This window comes from Paramormyrops kingsleyae, chromosome 5 (assembly GCF_048594095.1).
Source record: "Paramormyrops kingsleyae isolate MSU_618 chromosome 5, PKINGS_0.4, whole genome shotgun sequence".
Lineage (NCBI taxonomy): Eukaryota > Metazoa > Chordata > Actinopteri > Osteoglossiformes > Mormyridae > Paramormyrops > Paramormyrops kingsleyae.
The window spans coordinates 12,700,317-12,724,666 of NC_132801.1; the positions used below are offsets into that span (position 1 = coordinate 12,700,317).

The 24,350-nt window shown below is 45.1% G+C and overlaps 3 protein-coding genes across 6 annotated transcripts; all 3 read left to right on the top strand.

Moving 5' to 3' along the window:
* Positions 1-11: 11 nt before the first annotated feature.
* On the top strand, positions 12-5,943 carry LOC111848129 (probable ATP-dependent RNA helicase DDX5). The gene is made up of 13 exons (XM_023819907.2): positions 12-228; positions 920-1,085; positions 1,243-1,339; positions 1,421-1,554; positions 1,687-1,752; positions 1,836-1,977; positions 2,228-2,388; positions 2,488-2,660; positions 3,051-3,161; positions 3,240-3,301; positions 3,377-3,436; positions 4,821-5,042; positions 5,309-5,943. Exons 1-13 carry the CDS (start codon positions 188-190, stop codon positions 5,707-5,709), a joined length of 1,836 nt encoding a protein of 611 aa, XP_023675675.1. The 5' UTR covers positions 12-187; the 3' UTR covers positions 5,710-5,943.
* A 126-nt stretch (positions 5,944-6,069) lies between these two features.
* Positions 6,070-10,838, top strand: polg2 (polymerase (DNA directed), gamma 2, accessory subunit). 4 transcript variants are annotated; one of them, XM_023819403.2, is made up of 9 exons: positions 6,070-6,464; positions 7,341-7,658; positions 7,746-7,863; positions 8,003-8,111; positions 8,762-8,947; positions 9,398-9,538; positions 10,097-10,177; positions 10,369-10,463; positions 10,554-10,838. In XM_023819403.2, the coding sequence occupies exons 2-9, from the start codon at positions 7,406-7,408 to the stop codon at positions 10,717-10,719; spliced, it is 1,149 nt and encodes a 382-aa protein (XP_023675171.1). In that variant the 5' UTR covers positions 6,070-6,464; positions 7,341-7,405; the 3' UTR covers positions 10,720-10,838. The 4 variants fall into 4 exon arrangements, with proteins under 4 accessions (XP_023675171.1, XP_023675153.1, XP_023675162.1 ...); XM_023819411.2 differs by lacking the exon at positions 6,070-6,464 and adding an exon at positions 6,473-6,854; XM_023819385.2 differs by lacking the exon at positions 6,070-6,464 and having other exon boundaries at positions 6,472-7,658.
* Positions 10,839-11,779: 941 nt separating this feature from the next.
* srp68 (signal recognition particle 68) lies at positions 11,780-22,944 on the top strand. The gene is made up of 16 exons (XM_023820599.2): positions 11,780-11,898; positions 12,478-12,544; positions 12,688-12,801; positions 13,463-13,658; positions 13,747-13,829; positions 14,601-14,710; positions 14,792-14,874; positions 15,366-15,506; positions 18,253-18,351; positions 18,430-18,494; positions 18,585-18,738; positions 18,910-19,004; positions 19,271-19,400; positions 19,765-19,840; positions 20,473-20,522; positions 21,381-22,944. The coding sequence occupies exons 1-16, from the start codon at positions 11,796-11,798 to the stop codon at positions 21,606-21,608; spliced, it is 1,794 nt and encodes a 597-aa protein (XP_023676367.1). The 5' UTR covers positions 11,780-11,795; the 3' UTR covers positions 21,609-22,944.
* Positions 22,945-24,350: the final 1,406 nt, after the last annotated feature.

Here is a 24,350-nt window from a genome sequence, read left to right on the forward strand (position 1 = left end):
TCTGAAAGTAGTCCCGTCCGCATGCGGAAGGATACACCTGCCGGTGTCTCGTGAGGCTTTCTGCTGAAATATAAACTAGCTTTTCCCGAAAAGGAAACCGGCATTTTCCTCGCCTTTGTCAGCAGAGATAAAAAAGTTGTGACCGTTGACATTTGCTATACAGTTCATTGTCGGTTTATTTTACGACATGCCTGGATTTTCCGACAGAGATCGAGGCCGAGACAGAAGGTAAATTGAGAGAATTTGGTTTGTTAGATAGATAATAGCTGCCGAGTGATGTAAAAGCCGGTTGCTTGTGATCTGTAGGTATGTGCCTGGAATATATTTATTTGAATTGGTTTGGTACGTGTAGTTGTCCATGCGTCATTTAGCCTTATCTAGCTTAACTGTTCCACCAGGGTGACTTCTAAAAAAAAATCTTATAATGATTAAATTGATTCTTAAAATGGACGAAAACCTGAATCTTTATTTAAACTGTTTATGCACATAACGGAAACGAGATACTTTTCCTCACCATTCCGCTAACGTGTTTAATTAGGCAATTTGGCTCCTTGTCTCGGGGTGTCTGATATACCTTAATGAATACAAAATGCCGGCCGGTTTTTCTTTGTTCCTACGCTGGTCTGAATTAAAATGGCAGCGGCTTAAAATATGACGCAGGACTGGAGGAATCCGACCCCGTCTGCGAGTCGCAGACATATAATAATGTCATGTTACTGTACATTACCACCACATACGGTACGGAGAAGCCGTGCCTTACACCTTCCCATCTGCTATGTTTGCCTGCGCGTCAAGTATGTGACTTTGCTTAATCACCCCCCTCAGTTTACGCCTAACTGAAAGGCTAGGAAGAATAACGGTCTTATGTAATAAGTCGTGGAAATGAACCGGTGTCCCTTGTCCCCTCCTGTTATCACAGCTATGGAGGTGCACCTCGCTTTGGCGGTAGCCGCTGTGGTCCCCCTCCGGGGAAGTTTGGCAACCCGGGTGAAAGGCTACGCAAGAAACACTGGAATCTGGACGAGCTTCCAAAATTTGAGAAAAATTTTTATAAGGAGCATCCCGACGTCGCGCGGCGGACAGCGGTGAGTGTCGTCCTGTTGCTCCAATGGATGCCCTTGCTCGTGCCGGTCTGCACAATGGCTTTTGCCTGGTCAAAGAAGCTTCATTGTTTTGCCCATGTGCAAAGGCTTGGCTCCGGCCTGGAGGAGCGTGCCAATGATACCTGTTTCTGCCTTACAGCAAGAGGTTGAGCAATACAGGAGAAGCAAAGAAGTTACGGTTAAGGGCAGAGACTGTCCGAACCCCATAATGAAGTTCCATGAGGCCAATTTTCCCAGTTAGTATTTATACATGTAAAGTCATTGGGCCACCCTAGTTTCACAACTGTCTACAACATATGCTCTCCCCTTCCCTCCAGATTACGTCATGGATGTGATTACCAAGCAAAACTTTACAGAACCCACCCCCATTCAAGCCCAGGGCTGGCCCTTGGCCTTGAGTGGAAAGGACATGGTTGGTATTGCACAGACTGGATCTGGAAAAACACTTTCGGTAAGTAATTGTGCCACTAAGTCTGTCTTTGTGTATAAAAATGAGCATTACCTTTACTGTGCTAGCTGCTTTGGTCTTACAAATGTGTTCGAAATTCATCTGAGACGTCTTTTCTCTCTGACATCTTTGCAGTATCTCCTACCAGCAATTGTGCATATTAATCACCAGCCATTCCTGGAGCCTGGTGATGGCCCAATTGTAAGTATTTAACAGTGGCCTACTAAAAATGCCCTAATTTTGCTTGAAATGGGCACTTTATGTACTGCACCCGTATCTTCCAGTGCTTGGTGCTTGCCCCTACCCGTGAGCTGGCGCAGCAGGTACAGCAAGTTGCTGCTGAGTACGGACGAGCATCTCGCTTGAAGTCCACTTGCATTTATGGAGGAGCGCCCAAAGGACCACAGATCCGAGACCTCGAAAGAGGTATGTCCTATACTGCTGTATGCACAGGTGGATAATTCAGGTCCAGAGAGTAAAAGTCCAGACCGGGATTTTGTTTCAACCAACCAGTTGAGCATAAAGAGTCACAGAGTATTCAGCTGGTTGGTTGAAACAAAATCCCGGTCTGGACTTTTACTCTCTGGACCTAAATTACCCAACTTTATGTACAAGTGCCCTGTAGCTGCAGTAGGATGCCACTTGGATAGTGTAAACCTGGGTCATTGTTTTACAGGTGTTGAGATCTGCATTGCAACGCCTGGAAGGCTTATCGATTTCCTTGAAGCTGGGAAGACAAATTTACGCCGATGCACTTACCTGGTCCTCGATGAAGCTGACCGAATGCTTGACATGGGCTTTGAGCCACAGATCCGAAAAATCGTGGACCAGATCAGAGTAGGTTTTTAAGTAATGTTTAAGGGTTTCCAGTACCTTTAGTACCTTGAACTAGCAGCTTTATTAAGAGTGGTGTTAATTAGCTTTTCTCATATAAAGCCTGACAGGCAGACGCTCATGTGGAGTGCCACATGGCCCAAGGAGGTACGCCAGTTGGCTGAGGACTTCCTGAAGGAGTATGTGCAGATTAATGTGGGGGCTCTGCAGCTGAGTGCCAACCACAACATCCTTCAGATTGTGGACGTGTGCAACGATGGCGAGAAGGACGACAAGTAAGTTGTACCATTGCCAGATCCAGTGGTGAAATAGGTGTTTTTTTTCTAAGTTGTGAGCAGTATAAGAATTTAGAATTTTCAAATTTGGTGATCATTGGTGATACAACACAGCACACAGTGCACAACAACGAAATGTATCCTCTACGTTTAACCCTTATGTGACATCGTGACATAGCAGGGGGCAGCTAATTCAGCACCTGGGGAGCTGTGCTTAGGGGCGGTACCTTGCTCAGGGTACCTCAGTGGTGCCTTGCTGGTCTTTCGATTACAAGTGCGCTTCTCTAACCATTAAGACCCCTCTGCCCACATAAGTACACAGGCAGAATTTAATACTGGCCTTAAAGTTTGCAAAGTTCCTGGAAGTGACATGCTCATTTCTCCTATAAGGCTCCTTCGGCTGCTTGAAGAAATCATGAGTGAAAAGGAAAACAAGACCATTATCTTTGTTGAGACGAAGAGACGTTGCGATGATCTAACGAGGAGAATGAGAAGAGATGGGTTGGTATCTCGTGTTGTTGTTTTGGAACTTCATTTAAGTTTGGAGGTTTTTCATAACTTTTTTTTTTTTCTTTGCAGTTGGCCAGCAATGGGTATCCATGGAGATAAGAGTCAACAGGAGAGAGACTGGGTTCTGAATGGTATATTGCATTGATATTTGTACATTTTACATGGCTTACTTGTTTAGCAGTCTCTTGAAGGTTTCCTCTTTTCAGAATTCAAGTTTGGGAAGGCACCCATACTCATTGCAACAGATGTAGCCTCCAGAGGTTTAGGTTAGTACCCTTTATGATTCCCTTCTGATCCACTTCTTAAAATGTTTTACATTAAAGAAAGTGTATTGCTTTCTTTAACTTCTGTGCATTTTCTGAGTTTTTCTCACCTAAAGGTGCAGTCTTTGTGGCAGGGCCTAGGCATGACAAGTCCCAGGCCTCGAGAGGGGGATGGAGGACTATTGGAAGTGACCGACTGGCTGCCACCCAGTCGGGTAGAGAGGTGAAAGGCTGAGTTCAGCATTGTGTGCCAGTAATCTTCAAAAGGCAGAGTGGCTAAGCCTTGCTCTAATACCATCTGTTCTCTGTCCATGGATTTACCTGAGATGCCATTCACCCAGCTCTGCTCCAACTCAAACATGGCTTTGTGCTTGTGACCTTGCCTTGCATTCCTGTTGTAGAACAATGTATGGCAAGTCAGTTTGAGAATTGGATGTTTCTCTCTTGCAAACTTGTCAAAGCATGGGTGTCGCTGAATGGTGCATAGCTTACAGAAAGAGAGGGGGGAAATCTTGTATTCTTCCTATGGAGAGAGCAGTTTCAACACACCTCAGTATCAAAATTGAACTGGCACATCTAGTGACGGTGGGACATCTAGTAAGAAGTGGGAAATGTAGAAGCTTCTACCAAATTCAGGTTCCTCCCTCGCCTGTGTTTTTAAGTCATGTCGAGACCTGCCAATGAGAGACTTTTTCTCAAGTGAACACTGGCTTCTGGGAAGATCTTGCCTAGACGAATCACGTGGGGGGATGCTTTTTGTGTAGTTTCGGGGTTGGCTTGGACCTTTTTTTTTTCTTTTTCTTTTTTTTTTCTTTTCTTCTTATGGGTCCCCCCCAGACTAGAGCTGGTCTATATGGTCTTGGCAAGACATGCAGTGTGGCCTTTATAGCAAGTTTCATATGAGTGTTTAAGAGGAAAGGACCTTCAGTGCCTTTCCCAATGAGAGATCGTATATTGGCACATGAGGAGACAACAGTGCACTTAGTGGCCCTACTGCGTAGAAGCACCTGGATGTCACTTGACAATTATTGGGGAGTTCGCTGCATTGGGAAAGGACTAGTGAATGCATACTCCTTTGTGGTAAGATTTTTAAAACCAGTCTTTTGTTTTTAGAAGGGAGGGTGGATGCATTAGGATGTTTTTGTTTTAATTTTTTTGATCTTGGCTGAAGGAAATGGAGTGTGCATCGTTTTTCTCTTCCCACAGTAGTATTCCCATGGATTTGGAATGTTTTATTTGTAATAACAAAATTCTTTGCAGCCCGGAGTCTCTTCTGTTTTTTTTTTTTCTTTTACGTTGTGATCTTGCTAATGTGGTGTTTTTGGTCTGGCTGTTGTGGTGTGCAAAACCTTGTACGCTCCTTTTGCCACACTGCAACACTTTACAGATGTGGAAGATGTGAAATTTGTCATCAATTATGACTACCCTAACTCCTCTGAGGACTATATCCACCGCATTGGAAGAACTGCCCGTAGTCAAAAAACGGGCACGGCCTACACCTTCTTTACGCCTGGCAACATGAAACAGGCAAACGACCTCATCTCTGTGCTTCGTGAAGCCAATCAGGCTATCAACCCTAAGCTCATCCAAATGGCAGAAGACAGAGGAGGTAAATTGTTGTTGATGGTAACTGGCTAATCTGTAAATATGAGTTTTGCTTTAGGGAAGGTTTTGTTTCTTTGTGCATGCCTTAGTTTAAGGCCTAGCAATTCAACAGACTTGGCTGACCAGCAAAAGCCCTAATGATGAATCCCTGTCTATAGATCATAAATGGTTTCCATTCACAACTTGCTAAATACTCTGATACAGGACAGTTGAGCCATTGCTTGTTGCAGTGTGTAATCGTTCTCGTGATGTTTTATTCTTCTTTTTCAGGTCGTTCAAGGGGGGGACGAGGTACTTATAAGGATGACCGCCGTGATAGGTATTCCGGTGGCAGGCGAGATTTTGGTGGCTTTAGGGATAAAGATAATGACAGGAGTTTTGGCACAAAGATCCAGAATGGAACCTATGGAGCAGGTAGTTATGACACTACTACCACCACCTCCACCAGCAGCAGTGGTTTTGGAAATGGTTATGTTAATAATGGACAGTCCAACTTTGGTACTGCACCCTCTGCTGGTGGGTTTGGTAATCCAAACTTCCAGAACCAGCAGTTTGGAGGAAATCAGGGGCCGGCCCAGAACGGCATAAGCCACCCACCGTTTCCATACAACCCGCAGCAGCCGCCACCACCCATGGTACCATATCCTATGCCCCCAGCTTTTCCACAGTAAAAATGCACTAGACCTATAGTGATAAATTATTTTAAGTACAGTTATTTCACTGTATTTCTTTTCCACAACAGGGTTGAAATGACTCTGAACTTGAAACCGTTCCCATTGGTGTCTGAGTTAATCATAACTTTTTTTTCTTGTAGGTAATGCAAATCATTTGAATGTGTATAAGTTATGTTACTCTTTAAAGAAGGCAGTGCATGGCTTGTCAAGTTGAATAAAAGACAAAAAATACGATATGGTTTGTGTGATTCAATTAATAGGTAATGGCTGATGCTCAGTTACAGGCATCCAGCAAAACATCGCTAATCACATGTGATTTAAAAACATGATAGAAGCGGATAAAATATAGTCGATAAGACGTAAATATAAATAGACGTCGTCGCACATAACTCAAATTATTGCAACGTGTTATATAATGAACACAATACATTTTGGATTCAGCTTCAAATCCACAAAATAATGTCATATAGTCTATAACAGGGGTACCCAATCTTATCCGCAAAGGGCCGGTGTGTATGCGGGTTTTCGCTGCAACTCCCTAATTGGATTACTAATTAGAGGACTGATTGGCTGAAAGAATCCTCACACCTGGGTTTGAACAGCTGACCTACAAGTTATCCCAAAAACCGCCCTTTGCGGATAAGATTGGGTACCCCGTTATAACGATGCTTCTGGTTGGAGACCACGTGCGAAAGGTCAATCCGCCGCCGGCTGCACGCGCACGCTTTGCCCTTAAAGCGGAAGTGACCCCGGTAAGGTCCGACGCTGTTCGCGGTTCGACATTCAAACAGCTCCCAATCTGAAAAAGGGATTTCTGCGTGGCGAATTATTACCCCAGAACATATATATAAACGTATACTACTTTGAAAATGAATTTCAGATTTGTACAGAATTAATAACGTCTCTGGTAACGCAGTTTTTTTTTTTTTTTTTACATAACTAGGATCGATGAATGATTCCTCTTTTGCATCCTAAAGGTGTTTTTTTTGTCAGCCATTTCCAGAAATGATCAATATAATTGTATCATATGATAATACGTTGAGTCTGTGTTCTGACTGTATATCTATGCCGGCGAGCTAGGCGAATTGGTTCCGGTTTAAGTCGGGGAGGATGCTGACGTCTCGGGCTCCTTTCGGAATCATGTGCGTTTGTGGGCTGAACCGTCTGTCTGGGTTTGTTTATCAAGGCTGTCGTTTCAGTCATTTACATTAATAATATTATTATTACGGACATCTTAGGTCAATGCAATACTTATTTTAACTTTTCCTGACCTAAGAATTTTATCTCTGACTAGGAACACAAATGCATTCATACGTTATAACGATATGTATATTGATCAGAGCTTTACCGTGGAGAAAGAAATATTTCACATAATTAAGATGTGAACCATATATGCAGCTTGAGTTTTGATAATTTTCTCGTTCCTGTTTTTTTTCTTTTCTTTTGAATGAGTCCCTGAGTAAAAATGGTTACATTTTGTGTGAGAAGGCAGCTTTTGCTTAGGAAGGAGCGGACGGTATGGTTAGAGTTATTGCATTGTAGAGGTTGCACTAACGCTGGTGCTGCCTTTGATGAAACCGATCACATGGGCACTGTGATGAAACTGTGCTCCGATCGTCACTACATAGCCCACGACCATCACACCCCCAAGCGTATTCGTCGTGGCATCAGCTGTGTTTATGGACCCTTGGGAATGGAGCTCAGGAAGAACATATTGGATCAGTGGTGGAGTTCAATGGTTACGACCAGGCCGCAGGTTTTTGGTATCAACACTCTCCATGGCTTCAGGGGCGGATCTGTTGCCCTAGAAAGAACTCTGAAACTCATAGACACTGAAGCTTTGCACCAAGCTCTTCGCCAGGGGGAGATGACTGGAAAGTCAAAAGGAGATGCTTTACAGAAACTTCTGCAGGGCAGTGTGTCCATGCGGACCAGTCTACTGCAAGGTAATAATTTTAATGTGGTTCTCGAATGGTTTTATTTGGGGTTGTGAAATGACCGTTGGTCCTTTAACGTGTGCTTGTGTGCACCAGGTGCACTGGAGCAGTACATTGCCTCTCTGGAACTGGTGAACAGGAAGTTACCCTTTGGCCTGGCAGAGACAGGCTTGTGCTACCAGCTGCCTGAGGACCAACCTGGTGAGCTTGATTGGTGAGAAATGCATCATCTAACGTTTCATGCTAAACTATGAAATTTCCATCATATGAAGTATGAACATTTGAAGGAGTCTGGTCATGAGGTATTGCCGGTGGTGGGTAGCGTTAGCAGTGACCTGTGTGTTTTCCCCCAGCAGCCCATCTGAGGTTATGCAGGCCTCCCTTGTCTGGTTCTGCTCACCACGCACCTCATCCCAGTGGCTGGACTATTGGGCTCGTCAGCGTCTCCAGTGGTGGAGGAAGGTAGGGAGCTTTATGGAACATGAGGAGAGGTTAGCTGAGCTGAATCTGTTCAGCCTCAAGCAAAGGAGACTAACAGGGGACATGATCCAGGTCTATAAGATTCTAACAGGTATTGATGCTGTTCAGCTAAATGGCAACTTCAGTATTAGTTTAAATACTAGAACTCGTGGCCATAAGTGGAAATTAGCGGGAGAACATTTTAAAATGAATTTGAGAAAGCGCTTCTTTACACAGCGTGTAGTTGGATTATGGAATAGTCTTCCTGCTAGTGTAGTGGAAGCTAAAACCCTGAGTTCCTTTAAATCAGAGTTAGATAAGATTTTAACAACTCTGAGCTATTAGTTAAGTTCCCCCCAAACGAGCTTGATGGGCTGAATGGCCTCCTCTCGTTTGTAAATTTCTTATGTTCTTATGAGAACCTAAGTTCTAATTTCCTCATTAGAATTTGATTTAGATTTGCATTTGGGTATTTGCTAATTTTGTAATAGACTTGACTTGGGTGAATACACTTATTTATGTAGTAGCTGCTTTTGTCCAAAGTGACATACAGGTCAGGCATAGATTATTCATGCCTGCTCAATCTATAGCTGGATTTTCATGTTCAGCTTTAACTCTTACTCTATGGTCTGTTTTTTTTTTTACCTCTCTAGTTTGCTTTGGGCCCATCTAGTTTCAGCTGCAGTGATGTCACAGTTGGGGAAGAGGGGGAAAATGTGAAAAGGGGTATTAAGGTGTTGTACCAGTTCCCCTGGGGTTCAGAAGCTTTGGAGACGCTGTGGAACTTGGGGAACACGGAGCTGCTGCAGATTCACATGGGCAGTCAGGCCAAGCTGCAGGTTTGCCTTCTTCATTCATCTGCTCCCCTCACCCAAACTAACTCCCCTGCTCTTGGCTCAGTATTTATCATCCAGGGTCGCCAACTCTCAGGCGTGACACGTTTTCTAACTCTCACGCTCACCAAAGAAATCTTACGGCAAGTCTATATTATTCCACTATTAACCTAAAATTAGTTACATCGCAAGCACTGGGGTAGTTTGCAAACCATACAAACTATTTACAAGGTAATAAAGCATATTTGTAAGTGGGTGTGCAGACATGTCTCGAATTAAATCTCTTGCCAGCCATCGTACCAAAGTTCCGATCATCTAATCTTTACTGTTGGGGACAAGGTTTTAATGTCCTCAGATCCAGATGAATGGCATTGCCTGTAATACTCAAGTCATTCAGTATCAATTGTGTGAAAGTGTAATGCCAGATGCCCATCTCTCAACCTTTGTATTCCACAGTGTAGAGATGGGAAGAGGTCTGTAGTCCCTCATGTGATTTCTGTGAGTGGAAACATAGACCGAGGTGTGCAGGCCTACCTCCATAATTCTCTGCAGGAGGTTAAGAAGGTGGACAATAGGCAAAGACAGCATATGAGAAAGGTGATGTCTCTCTCTTTCATTTTTTCCTGGAGTCTCTCAGGATTTAGACAAACGGAACATCTTGGAACACAGTAAAAATTTGTAATGGTTGACCAGTATCGGTTTTTCTAGGGCTGATGCCAACACCATAATTTAATTTGGCCAATGGTCTGTACAAGGTCAATACTGACATCTACTTAAGTGCAAGCCATTAGGAAATCAAAAGTAACAATACAGTTATGGAACTTCTCAACTTTTCAGTGGAGAGCTCATTAAGAATCTTTACCTTATCCTTAAATATAGTAAGAAAATGTACAAATGAATAAATAATAGACCTCAAACAAAAAACTAATTCACACTTGAAATACAAAATGAAGATAGCACTTCAGAACTGCTAATCACTGCTATGATTAGGCCTACATCTCAGTTCACCACTAACATTTACAACTTTTGAAGCAGAACTTTTATTTTGCTCCTCTTAGGTCTTGCTCTGTATTGCTGTCTATAGTTCTCTTGTATGTTTATTTCCAATTGTTGTTAAAATTTCTCTTTTTACTAAAGCTTATATACTCTTTTTAGGTGTTGAAGTTGCATCCCAGTTTGACCCCTGTCAAAGTGGCAGTGAACATGGGTAAAGGAGCCACTTCAGATCTGCGACAGGTAAGAGGAACTTCGTTGGGTAGGTTCTTTGTGAACCTTCAGTACATGCACCAGGCAACACTGAATCTTTCCTATAAAAATCACTTGCAGAACATAAGTATGGTTTAAAAAAAACCCAATACAGATACAACCAGCTCAGTTTTGTCCTGAGCAGATTGGTTCCTTTGATTCCAGTGCTGTTGTTTCTCTAGGTTTGTGAGAGCTTGCTGCAAGAATTACTGGATGGTGGGATATCGTCATGGCCAGGACACCTGGAGAGCACGTCGCCGTCATCGGAGCAACTCAAGTAATTGCCTCCTGTTGATTTTAAGCAGTGCAGTTTGTTGGCATTTGCTTCCAGTTCTCTATCTTTGAAAGCGTGTTCGTGTGTCTGCAGGTACGATGAGATGGGTGTTCTGTTCACTGTGGTGATCAGTGACAGCACCCTTGAGAGCGGACTGGTACAGCTGAGGAGCCGGGACACCACCATCAAGGAGACCATGCACATCTCTGAGGTCAAGAACTTTCTGGCGAAATACATCGCAGCTGCTGAAAATGTCTGAGTGGGGCAGCTCCACATGAACGGAGGACGTGCGATAAATGGAATCCAGTGTGTTTTTGTATTTATTTTGTAAGCCTTGTGATTTTCTCTCTCAAATGCTAATAAAAGGTATATGTATTTTTTTTTCTCTTCATTGGCCCAAATACAGCAAATGGACAAATTGAAGAATGTGAAAAAGAATAATGTGATCAAATGTTAAAAATTAGGTCAACCAGGTTTAATTCTTACCTCCTGAAAGTGGTTTCATTCAACTTAGTTGAAAACTTGCAATAGTAACTTATGAACACAAATTTTCCCCTAGATTTCATCCAGAGTAACCTTTCCTTATCAATAATTTCAATATACAACACATTTATTAAAACTATGACTTAATAAGCGTTGGCTGTTTATGAATGCTGCACTAAAGCAGGCAATCAGATGTTCCAACTACTAAAAATAATGATATGCTCTCAATGTAGGTATTTACAAGGTGAATAACACAACCTGATTTGGAATGGTTGACAATTTCAGGGTGATATAATGTAGCACACCAATTACTCTATGTTAAAAATTGCAAATTTTATGGAATGTTGCAGCTTTATGGGTATTGTACACAAGGTTATTTTTCTATGCCATTTATATTTAAAGGACAAAATGATTTGCAAGATATCCTCATTGCACACATATATGGTCTGCAATAAAGGAAATAAATCCAAGTCTTAACCTTAGTGTTAATGTTTTGGTACACCTGTGGCCTGTACTACGAAGCGGGGTTACTGGCTTATCGGGGTAACTTGCTGGATTTAAGGTAGTCTGGGCAAAATGTAAGTGAGCGAATATTAAGTCCATTTAAACTGTGGTACCTTAAATCTGTCAAGTTACCCCGATAAGCCAGTAACCCCGCTTCGTAGTACAGGCCACAGGTCTTGTTCATTTATGATTGATATTGTTTAGTCCTGTGTACCACAAACCTATTTCAAAACCTTCAACTGTCGTTAAAATCTGCTTTCAGACACAACAAAAATGGCGTCAGTTAGGCTCCACCCTAGAGTTGACCTTTGCTTTAGGTTCCGGTTCATTATTCCAGCTTCCGGTGGTATGCTCGTCGAAAAGATGGCCGGTGAAAAGCAGAGTGAGGCTAAACTTACCGGAATGGATGAAAATAAAGAGAATACAACCGACGAGACACTTGGACTAGAAAGTATCCTTGCGATTAGTTCATCATCGATGTTTCGTCTTGATTAATATTGGTACTAGACGTATGATCTCTCACCTTATTGAGCAGTTCATATAGACATGGTCGGGAGGGGTGGGGGTTAGCGATTGGCCAGTCATCTTAGTTAGTTAGTCTACGTGTCACAGCTGTATCAACATCTAGTACCTGTTTTAACTTGTTTTTAGAATAATGTCGGATTAAATTACAAGAGATACATCATGAATGTGATAATTTTGAAGAATTATGAATATTGCCCATATTTATTTCTAATATATGAATATTGTATTATTAACATAAGCGTCTGATTGCTAGTAGTATTTTAACGGTGTTAACATTTGAACCGTATTGATGTTTATGGGTAACTGCAGACCTTCACTAAACATATTGCTCGAAACGAATGTGTTCAATGAGAACACTCATGTCGTATGCTTCCAGATGGAATGTCAAAAACGTAATCAGTATGTCTTATAAATATCTGAGAGTCTGTTCTCCGTGGTCTGAGATCCCTTCATTTGGGTCGGGTTTCGGCGGGTGTTCAAAGGGTTCCTTAACGCTCCTTCTCAGTTCTGCAGATCATTAAGGACTCCCAGCAGCAGCATGGCTTGAGGCATGGGGATTACCAGAGATACAGGTGAGGGGGGGTGCACTAATGTTACATAACAGTAATACCATTTGGGTCTTGGTTGTGCTCTAGAAAGATGATGTCGAGAGGGAATTTTCTGCAATGTGCCAGTATTGCCACCTAAGCTCTGCTGCTTGTCCTTGTCCTGTCAGAGGGTACTGTTCTCGCCGCCTGCGGCGTCTCCGCAAGACGCTGGGCTTCAAAATGGGCAACAGGCACAAGTTCACTGGAAAGAAAGTGACTGAGGATATGCTCACTGACAACAGGTACCTTTTAAAGCGTTTGTCATTTGCTGGTAAAATTTCCAGGGCTTGGTAACACCTTACATTTTACTGAATTCTATCTAGTGCCATAATGGAAGTCCCATCTTCTCGATATGCTTCATCAGCAACATTCCAGTACTCATGTTACATGTCTTCCTGCTTCCCGTCTGCTGCTCCCTGTTTCCCGTTTTTTCTTTCGCTGCCAATCAGGAGGCGAATCCCTCCCTTCAATAGCAAACCTTGGCAGCTTCAGCTTGTTGCACATTGTCTGGCTAGAGGGTTGATAATATATTTGTCCTTCAACATAGTGATAAGCTGCAGCACTAAAAAAAAAAAAGTACATATTCATACATCAAAGGCTAATATAAAATAGCTAACAGATACAGAAACTTCTAAGCCAACACAAGGTGCTAATTCATACTTTCTGGCACATTGTGCACAGCAGTAATTGGTCTGCATTCTCTAATGGTCACACTCTACACGGTTTACATCAGATTCTTAATAGTGTCCCCATTCTCTATGCATTATTCTCTATGCATCCTTACGAGGCAGAAATGTAAAGCGCATTGAGACAATGTAATGTTGTGATAATGCGCTATATAAATAAAATTGAATTGAATTGAATTGAATTGAATTATGAAGTGCTAAATAATACTCTGTACAGGTACCTGCTGCTGGTCCTGATGGAGGCAGAACGGGCCTGGAGTTACTCCATGCAGCTGAAGATGGAGGCCAACACGGAGCCCCGGAAGCGCTTCCACCTGATGGCTCGCCTGCGGAAGGCGGCCAAGCACGCGGAGCAGCTGGAGAGGCTGTGCGAGAGCCGCCGCGTGGACGCCAAGACCAAGCTGGAAGCCCAGGTGATGGCGGCCAGCGGCCGGGGGAAGTTATGCCTTCTGCACCCTCCTCCAAAGATATTTATTTAACTGACTGACTGATTGATCGCAGGCCTACACCGCTTACCTGGTTGGGATGGTGCAGTTCGAGCTGCAGGAGTGGAAACCTGCAATGGAGGCCTTCAATAAGTGCAAGTACGTTCGATATTATGCTGTTATTATTGAGGCAGTGAAATAACAGCCGAGTCTGCCTTAAATGGCCATGACCTTCGCCTATATCAGAAACACATTGGTGTGTGGGTTCTGGTCTTTGTTTTGGCCAGAGAAGTATGTTTGCTATGGGTTTGCTAGTCATCAGGAGCTTCGAGGAAGGTTTCTCTTCAGTCGTCATAAAGAAGTATTTCTGAATATAGTCAGCCGGCATCTTATGCAGTTTGAAAATATAGTAAAAGCCGTAAAACGAACCAAAATGCATCATTTCAAATTGGCGCGTGGATTGAGCGTGGTGTGTGTGTCAGCGTCAGCACATTGTCTGTTCAAACATCCACTGGTCGGCATCCTGACTGAGCTGCTGTCCAGCTCTGCTTGGGGGCTGAGCTGCTCTCGCTGTTCATACGCTGTGCTATAGCATTTGCTAATTGTGTTTTGTGCTACCCTTTTGTGTAAGATATGGGTCTTTAAAAAGTTAGCGGTAACGTGCCCTACTGTACTCTTTTCATATAGAATTGACATTGAATAGGTACAGTTCTGTAATATTTGCTTGATTTAAAGTATATGACAGGTTGGGAGTAGGTGTATATGCAAAGTAAATAGGCACTTTTATGTAAGCGGGCTTGAACTTACACGGTTTTGGAGTATCGCAGTTGGTTGTGGAACCAGTTGACCATGTAAGATGAAGGGGCACTGTATTCTGAGATCACTTTCGTTTCTCGTCGTATTTAACCCCTTGTGTGTCTTTGTGCCCAGAACGATCTACGAGAAGCTGGCCAGTGCCTTCACTGAGGAGCAGTCGGTGCTGTACCACCAGCGCGTGGAGGAGATATCTCCTAACATCCGCTACTGTGCCTACAACATCGGTGAGGGCCGCGGCGGCTCCTCAGCGACCCGCACGTCCTGCACGCGCTGTCCCGCCTCTCACAGTCTGCTCTGACTCCTAGGTGACCATAATGCCATCAACGACCTGAAGCTGATGAGGCTGAGCGCCGGGGGAGGCGGCGGCATGATAGCAGAGAAGCTGGAGGTCAGTGCAGCTTCGGGCTTTGGGGTAACTTCAGCAGTGAAGAGCACGAACGGCAGCCTAGTCAAGATCTCTACCTAAATAACTAGCAGTTTAGTCTTGGATTAACTTCTAGGAAAAAATAAATCATCCATCAAGAAATTTCCTGCGTAGCCCCTGGTGCACTAAGGTGATTCATGACCTTATCTTGTATGATAAAAGTTTAGAAGCTGAAAGCAGAGTATTTCCTCAGGTTTTATCTCAGATGGTGAGAATCGACCTGCATACATCTGATAAGCTGGCACCACAGACATAGGGAAATAAATCAAATTAATGATGCTGTCTCAGTTAAATTCAGTTAAAATTTTTCACATTTTGATGCACTTATTCTTAAATAGCCATCATATAGGCTTTGCGTCCTCGTTCATTTATATGCCGCATTGTATCAGTGGCTAGTTCGCATGTCGCAGGCATGTTAATACAGCAATTTAGCGGGGTTTCGCCTCTGTCGCTAGGCGCTGATCACGCAGACCAGGGCGAGGCAGGCCGCCACCATGAGCGAGGTGGAGTGGCGCGGCCGCACCGTGCCCGTGAAGATCGACAAGGCCCGCATCTTCCTGCTGGGCCTGGCCGACAACGAGGCCGCCATTGCGCAGGTGCGTCCATCCCTACTTACGTGTATCTCTGTAGGCTTCACACCTACTCTTCCTTCATTATCATACCGACTCATGTCTTAACGTGAACATGCCAAGAAGAAGCCTGGCTGTTCAATCAGCCCCAATTTACAAATGTGACGTAAACTGCAAGCCAGGGGAACCAAAAGCGCTGCCAGGTTGATTAACTGAAGGACAAAAAAAAACAACCCCTAAGTGAATAGAAACTGCCGTTTTGCCAAGACTTCATTTAATTTGACACTGGGGTTAACATGTAACCAAGAACCGAGCCGTGCCCGAGCCGTGCCCGAGCCTGATTGGTCGAAATGCAGAGAGATACCGGTGTTCTGCTTCAATATGCATGGATCATCTGAAAGAAATAAGGCCATATTCTATATATTTTTCATTGTAAGTAGAATCTCATATCGCCATGTATTTATATATTCCCGATAACTTGGAACTTGAAGATTTCCAATCACCCACTTAAAGTGCTATACAACAGCTGAACAGCGTTTATTCTTAATGCAAATTTGCATAAGTGAATGCTAATCTCATTAACATTTGATGGTAACATGACGCCGTGATTCACACAGATGTGCTAGAAAATTTGGAAATTAGCACAGAGTAAATCATGATGTACACCGTGTGAACGGTAAATAAGAGTCTCTCTGGTGTTACGGCACCAGCGTTCTCTAAACCCCGTGCTGACCCTTCTGCAGTGGGAAACCAAAATGAACTGGAACTGCTCTGTAGCCAGTCTCTCTTCGCGGTACGGCTCCAGTACGACTCAGTTCCTGTATGCCGGTGGAAAAGCACCAATACAGTGTTAGTTACAAACCATGTGTCTGTTGACCACGTAGTTTGTCCCAGAGATCCAAATTCCATCAGTGACACAAAGCCATGGTCCACTGTCCCTGAGAAAATTTTCCCAATAGGATTTGGAGGGGGTTCGATTGAGTGGCCTGCATCAAATTATTGTATTGAGTACCCCTGACATAGAATACTAGAACTTACAAGAATAACATCCACTATTTGAATTTGAATATGTAAAAAATCTTCGTAATCAAATTTAAAAAGAAAAACAGTGATCCGTTGACCCTCTATCGGCTCAGATTCTCATTTAATGCGGCAGTTTACGTTGGGATCCCTCAGTCACCCCCCTCGGCTATTTGTTTTCACCCCACCAGGGGGCGCCATTGTCAGATTTTTTGCATGAGCACAGATCTGGTTCTCTTCTTTGCACACAAACGTACACTTTGCCTTGCAGTTTAGTCACCAGTTTGGCATGAGCCCTGTTGCGATTCTGTTTGCTCTTGCGCTCTCTGTGCTCTCCTCTCCTCCTTTCCTCTCCTCTCCTCTCCTTTCATACTAGATTCCAGTACTGTGGCCTGATTGTTCGCCGTAATCCTAGCAAAGGTTTTGTGCATCTTTTTTTTTTTTGCCTCCAGCCAGTAGTGGCTGCTAGCCGTCGTCTGAGAGGTTACCCCGTCGCGGTGCGGGGTGTGTTGGGGGGGGGGGGGTGAATGAATGGAGAGGGTTGTTTTTCCTGAGTGCTCGGGGCTGACCCATAGGAGCGCTGAGCGGACTGGTTTTACTGCTTCTTCCCGCCCTTCCCTTCCCTTTTGGGTGGGGACTGCGGAAAACTGGAAGCTCTGGTCTTCCTCCAGCAAGATGTTCGTGTGCTGATGGGTGGCACCGGTAAACAAACGTGATCCGTCTGTTTTCCTTACCCACGCTCTCCGTGTTTAGACGCATTGACAGGCGACGCATATTTACTGCATGATGGGGAGCTGGTTGCCAGGAGTTCCACCTTTGTTTTCCCTCTGTGTGTGTGTGTGTGTGTGTGTGTGTGTGTGTGTGTGTTTTTTCCCTTTCTTTAATGGCCTGGCGCATTACGTGGCATCCCACGTTGCATCTGCGGCTCTACACCCCTCTTCTGCGTAAAATTGAGCGTGTTTGTGTTCACGCAGGTATTTCCTTAACTCATACCGGGGGTTATGTTTTGACTACCGGGTCGTGAGTCGAAGTACAAGCCTGAATTAGCGACGCCAGACCTTTCCCCTGAGTCATGGCTTGTCATTTTCTAAACAATGGCACGGTATCGCAGACACACGGAAATAAGCGCTGTAGACTCTCGTTTGCGTACATATGCCAACGTCAACAACGCCAGCAGATGCTGTTCTGTCTTGTGCTGTGGCACGGGCGCCGTGATATCGCACCGCATGATTAGTGGCTGATGTTAGACCTGAAGACTGACCACCATGACTCAATAGTAATATTGATAATAGTAGTAATTAATTCAGCTTAATATATAGGTTAGTGGGGTGACGGTGATACGTAAGGTCATTGAAGAGTATTGTGTACGATGATTGTTAGTCTTTTTTTGAATGGAGTGAGTCATGTTTAACGTGATAAAATTAGTGGGGAAAGGTACCATGGTAAGGTAGCTTGCAGCCTTCAGCAGTGCACCTGATCCGTGGGAGAAGGAAATCTTCACTACGCTGTGGGCAAACCTACATGAATGCTGCAGAATTCATCGCCTGACGGGAGGCTAAAGTATGCGACTTTACCTGCATTTCCACTTCTCACAGCACTTAAGGATCTGCTGCCTTTATGCCAGAATGGGGTGTAGCGCAGGAATGTCAGAGTTAACAATACCTGTGTATTTTTAAGGGGGGTGGAATTTTCAGGTCTCTCCCCCCCCCCCCCCCCTTCCTGGTACACCCCCCACATATGTCATTTTTCACAGGCAGCGAACGAGGAAACGAAGGAGCGTCTTTATGAGACCCTGCTAGCAGAGTGCAGGGATACCATCCAGGCCGTGAGGGAGGAGATCAAAGCCGACGCAGTAAGTGGCCCTCCAGCGGCGCCCTCTGGTGGTCTGGTGGTCTCTGGGTCTCTTATGGTCTCATGCTTCCGACTGCAGAAGCTGCGAGAGCGGGCTGCGGATGGCGAGGTGGGGAAGGTCTCCAACCTGCAGTATCTGCACAGGTAAAGCCCCAGCATCCCTGCGATGTGAAGTACCTCTGCAACGCAGCCCTGTCATTTACCGTCCCGTGCGCCGCGTGTCACTGCCGCTAGTTACCTGACCTACATCAAGCTGCTGACGGTCGTCAAGCGGAACGAGAGCATGGCCCGGGTGCTGCAGGTCAAACTCAAGGAGGTCCAGCCGGATGAGAGCAAGAGGAGCCCGAGGCCCCAGGACCTCATCCGCCTCTATGACATCATCCTGCAGGTACGACATCATCCTGCCGGTACATCATCATCCTGCAGGTACGCCTTCACCAGCGCCCTTTGCTCCATTCAGCGAAAGGCTCCCCGAGAAGCGATACGATTCATCAGTGAGATAGTGACAATCTTGCACGTACTGACCATCTCTAAACATCTGTCTCTTTCCACCCTGCAGAGTCTCATGGAGCTGTCCACCCTTCAGGGACTGGAAGAGGACCGCACCTTCCAGAAAGAGGTCTCTCTCAAGATGCTGGTCTACAAAGCCTACAGGTAGGGTGGCTGTCTTGTGTGCTCCCTTCATTTCAACGTAAACCTGACTTGGTGTTCAGAGGTACCTTCAGAGACTTGGTTGCCTGTGATTAGTGTGGGATGAAAGTCCAACTTCAGAAGTGCAACTACAGGAGGGACTGACCTTGCGAAATGTCAGATGGACGCTGGTAGCTTTCATGTGCTGGTCACTGTTAGTGTCCTGTAGAGACAGCATCCTTAATGCAGTCAGGGCACACCCAGACAGTCACCCCTTTCTCTTCCGGAAGGTGCTTCTTCATTGCCCAGTCCTACGTGCTGGTTAAGAAGTGGAGCGAAGCCCTGGTTCTGTATGAGCGTGTTCTGAAGTACGCCTGCGAGGTTCAGTCAAAGGCCAAAAACCTCAACAACAGTCTGAAGGTAGGCAGGGTTGGGATATATAAAGATATATCTGCTAGTTCTGTAATGTGCTTCCAGGATCCCTGTATACTCAATGTTTCTTATGGATTGGCAGACGATGTAGAGAATGTTTCTCAGTACCAGTGACCATCATACCTCTGGTCTTACGAAAGGTTTGGCTTCTGCCTGGGATCCAGATTCAGCCCCTGAATCTGACTTTCTCCTTGATGCTGTTGGGTTGACTTAAGGCATATATATTCTGCAAGTTCAGCATGGCTGATGAAGCCATTCAGTTTGTTCCTGGTCCCATTTCACTGACAAATGAGGTGTCAGATTTTCTGTTGGTCTGGACAGATGTTTGACACTCGAACCTCCCTTCCCTCAGGACCTCCCTGATGTTCAGGAGCTGATCACAGAGGTCAACGCCGAGAAATACTCACTGCAGGCGGCCGCCATTTTGGGTGGGTACAGTCGGGTGTTGGCTGTGGCGAATGATGGACAGAGAGATGCGTAGAGGAGTGTTTGTCAATGAGATGGTCACATGCCTCATTTGCCTCGACTTGCCAGCACATTATGCTGTCTATTGATTTAAGTTTCACGATGACATCATGCAGCATGTCTCCGCGATTAAAAGGGCTTGAGTTAATGAGTTCTCTTTATAAAACTCATGGCAACTTTAGACAATACATAACCATTCTCAAGCTCAAATCCAAGAATTGATTACTCTTGGGTAATAAGATTAATCTTTGGGCCTTAGTACCTCTTCTGGTTAAATACAGGGCGTTTCATGCTTTCTTTACTTTGTGAATTATATACAATATATTTATCTAGGTTAGATTTCCCTATTAATTCAGGTTAAGCAGCTTGCTTCAGGCTACTAAAGAAAGAAAGAAAGAGAAAGAAAGAAAGAAAAACCTGGGTACAGATGTTTTGAACATAAAGCTCACACTTTGTTGGACGCCTGCTTACAGTGTCTCACTCTGTATTATTTTTCCGTACCAGTTTATGTCCCGGTTTGCAGTGACTTTTGACTTTGTGCTTCACTGCATTGTGGTATTTCTGCATTACCCATAAGGACATTTTTAAATTTCAGACACGGAAGATGTTGTGGAAACACCTCAGCAGCAGGTCAAAGATAACAAGGTAAGTGTTTCAGTGGTGGGGGGGGGGGAGACATTATCAGTGTGTAGGTTGGTAGTATTTCACATGGCAGTGATGTAACTAATAAGTTAATAATGCGAATGTGAGTGCCGTTTAAATATTCACCAGTAAACCAGTGAACTTTCTCTTGGGTCTCTCGTTAGCAGGCAGTTCACTCTAATTGTAATTCCTCTGGGCACTTTCATCTTTGCTGCTTTCCAGTCTGGAAGCTCTTAAAGGTCAGAGCGAAATCTGAAAGCCTGTGGTGAAGTTTCTCGAGAGAGAGACTGAGACTGAGACTGAGACTGGCATCTCAGGAGCTGTTATCTAACACCACAGGAAAAGACAAATGCATAACATATTATAAAGGCGAAGAAAAGCAATTGGAAAAGAGACGAGCAATTGATGTGCATTTGGACAAAAAAAAAATGTGAAGTGTGTGTTATACATGCTCATTCATTAGTTTATTATGTTCAAACGATCATATTTTTCATATTCTGCCTTAGTTTATTGGTACAAGACTAAACATGAATCAGAGCAAACTTAATAGCAATTACTGGTAATTATGCAGTCTAACTTCATTACTTGAATACTTCAGTAACGCTCCAACACAGACACAACGCTAGAGGGGACGGTTTGTTTTGTTGCTGGAGTGATTTGGGACCTGGGGCGACGGTCCGAAGGTGCCGTACATTCCGAGTGTCCACAGGATGCATATTGGGTCATATTTCTTGAATACGGTATTTTGACTCTCCCTACTTGTTGGCTGACTTGTTGCATTCCACTTGTTCATCTCTGTGCACACGCGCGTTCAGTATGCATGGATGACATCGCCACAAACCCCTCCCCCCACTTCTGCAGCCCTTCTGTGAACGCCTGGAGACCTTTCACCTGGACCCCTCCCTGCTCGGCAAGCAGCCCAACCTGGTGCAGTTCCCGCCTGACTTCCAGCCCATCCCCTGCAAGCCGCTCTTCTTCGACCTGGCCCTCAACCACGTGGCCTTTCCTCCGCTGGACGACAAGGTGGAGCAGAAGGGCAAGGGAGGCCTCACTGGCTACATCAAGGGGATCTTCGGCTTCGGCAGCTAAATTCCGGTGTGGGGGGGGGGGGGGAGGCGTGGAGATCCGCTGGGAGGTCCTGGCTTGTGGCATGACGGCCGAGGCCACCAGCTCCACCTGCTGGGTGGATTCCAGGATCTAAGCCCCGCATACACCTGGAGACGTGAAAGAGGGTGTGTCAGATGTTCATCAGCGCAGTCTGTCACATGGGGGTGGGGGGGGGGGAGTATCTAGTATTTTTCTTTATTGTATTATAATTTCAAATTTTAAAAAGCGCCTTTCTGTACCCAATGCTAACAGTATGGGGGGGGGGGGGCACAGCAGCAATCTCCCATCAGCAACTGTCTTACTGTTTCACAAGTCATTCCAGAAAAAGAAGATGGACTTTTGGCGATTCTGCTGGAAGGGCAACGCCGGTGTAAAATGTGGCGTAACTGGCTGAGCTGTTTCAGTCGGGCTCGTGGTCGCCGGCGGCGGGAGGCTGAGCTGCATTAGGACCAGACTGGCCAATGCTGACTTCTGTATCTTGCTGGAATCATGTGTTATGTATTTGTCATATTCCTAGATCTAGGCAATGTGTACAATGTCTAATGTCCAGTGGGTACATACAGAGCACGTCAGAGTCCTGATAGAATCAGTCATCACATGCTCCTTCACGCCACCGTAGGCTACGTCCCCTCAAAGCCACTGTCACTTCCTGTCCTGTTGTAATACCTCTTGTGCAAAGAGCTTGACCGTAAGCCAGTGACACGGAGCATGACACCCACCCAATGCGGCCGCGGATGCAAGTCTGACTAAAGGGAATTCAGCCTCACCTAGAGTTCCCTGTGTTAAGGGCTCCTATTGGCTCACAGGAGAGTGGCCTGCTCCGCCCCTCACACCTCTATCATCTGTGCATCTGATCTCTAGATGTCTACTGTATATCTGTATGTTACATGGGGGAGGGCAGCATGTGTGTGTAGACTATGGGTTTGGAAGCCATATGTCACGTCGTGTGTCTGTGCTTAAATATGGAGAGTTATGCTACCCTCCCAGGAAATCCCTTCGATAAACGGTCTACGCAGCGGATGAGACCTGGGGAAGCCTTCAGTTTTCCATCTCTTCTACAGATGGCCAGATCTACAAAGTGATACTCCTCATGATTTGAGTCTGATTTCGGCTGGATAGAGCCTCCTGATGCTTTCATTGTTCCCCGTGTGTCGTGATGAATGAAACTGAGTTTTTTGTTTGATGGTGTCCGGCTGTTGTGGTACGTTGGCGGCCTGGATGTTTTCTGCTGTCATTGAGGATGAAACGGGGACACAAGTTGTGATTTTTTTTTTTTTCCCCCCATTTAGGGCTCTTAATTAAAACACAACTACATGAATGATCTGTCTCATTATTGCTGTTTTGTATTGCTGTCTGTCTCTGTTCCTCTGCAACAGTAACTGGACACACACCACAATAAAGTGGGAAACATTTTCAGTCATGGAAGCAGACAAATTGTGCTTTTCCTGAAAACGTTTCCCCGAATTGCTGCCGCTGTAAAATCTGTCACCTCTCTCGGTGGCGTGGGGTGTGGTGTAGTGGGGGGGGTGGAAGGTGTGGAGAACCAGAAAATGCCACTCTGGGGCGTGTGCGCCACTGTCAGACAAAAACACACCCGCTGAAACCACGAGAGCAGCGTGCCATCGCAGCTCATAACAGCTCTCGTCTGCGTCTATGGCAGCACATGCTATCGTGACGATCTGTGTCGGTTGGCTGTCTCTCCTAGTCCCGCCATGTGTAGTACATTCCCCACAACCATGCACCGAACTGGGGGCAAGCAACCTCACCAGCTTAATAATCTGTTATGCTTTCCTAAAAATGTAAATAAGTAATGTATTAATTGTATTTAAAAGTCCATGCGGATCTTTGCATTTCTGTGGGAAGCTACACTGCCAGTTTATATACGTTCATGCTCAGACGTGTCCTATCAGCAGTTTTCTTTTCCTGTAACAGTACAATAGCTGCTATCGAAACACAGTCCAGAATACCCCCATTCTACAGCAATAAGGTATAAAGGCTTTATTTCTTAGTGTCCTTGCCCAGCTATTTTGGTCTCATCCCCCATTCTGTCCAATGTTTACATTTGAAAATTAGGGTTTATGTTGCGGTTTCTGGATTTGAGGTAATGACTCTTGTATGGACTTATAAGTGATTATTGATATTTCTGTAATGATGTCACAGGTTCACGTCTAAGGTGCTATATAGCCATCACATGGGGCCGGTCATTCCCAGGGGCGATATAGGCGGCCGCCTAGGGCACCATCTTCTGAGGGGGCACCGAGTTAGCAAACGACCGACGAGGTAAAATTGGATGGTGAAATTTCCTGGGGGGAGGGGGCATCTGTGATGAAGCTAGGACACGACGTCAACTTCCACCAGCGTTGGTCACCACTGTTACCGGTATAGTTTTTGGTTCCTGCCCCAGTGGTACATCCCAGTCACCACGCTTCAATGGTTTAATCTGTCAGTCTAAGGAGGCTTTCCCACTAATCAATGTAATCATGAACATTTTTGTCGTGTTTTTACCTGAGAACTATGTTTTTCTGGTAAAACATGGCTCCAGGACTCGGAGTCCCCTGTGAGACTGCGGCGTTTGCCAGCGTTCGCATGAAGCCAGTGCCCTTTGGAGCGGCCCAGCCTTTGCCTGGCTGCATTCCAGTCTTCCTCTCCATCCTGCAGACGATGGGCAGGTCCACCCACATCGCTGACTGTGGAGGCAGCTAGGGGCAGAAAAAAATGCACCAT

Excerpts from the sequence above, each read along its gene's own strand:
- LOC111848129 (XM_023819907.2), top strand. The coding sequence starts at position 188 with ATGCCTGGATTTTCCGACAGAGATCGAGGCCGAGACAGAAG. Across the intron at positions 1,978-2,227 it reads GATCCGAGACCTCGAAAGAG|GTGTTGAGATCTGCATTGCA; the intron begins GTATGTCCTATA and ends ATTGTTTTACAG. Across the intron at positions 2,389-2,487 it reads AAATCGTGGACCAGATCAGA|CCTGACAGGCAGACGCTCAT; the intron begins GTAGGTTTTTAA and ends TCTCATATAAAG.
- polg2 (XM_023819385.2), top strand. The coding sequence starts at position 7,178 with ATGGTTACATTTTGTGTGAGAAGGCAGCTTTTGCTTAGGAAGGAGCGG. Across the intron at positions 7,659-7,745 it reads GCGGACCAGTCTACTGCAAG|GTGCACTGGAGCAGTACATT; the intron begins GTAATAATTTTA and ends TGTGTGCACCAG. Across the intron at positions 9,539-10,096 it reads AAAGACAGCATATGAGAAAG|GTGTTGAAGTTGCATCCCAG; the intron begins GTGATGTCTCTC and ends TACTCTTTTTAG.
- srp68 (XM_023820599.2), top strand. The coding sequence starts at position 11,796 with ATGCTCGTCGAAAAGATGGCCGGTGAAAAGCAGAGTGAGGCTAAACTT. Across the intron at positions 12,545-12,687 it reads GGGGATTACCAGAGATACAG|AGGGTACTGTTCTCGCCGCC; the intron begins GTGAGGGGGGGT and ends TTGTCCTGTCAG. Across the intron at positions 19,401-19,764 it reads ACCTCAACAACAGTCTGAAG|GACCTCCCTGATGTTCAGGA; the intron begins GTAGGCAGGGTT and ends CCCTTCCCTCAG.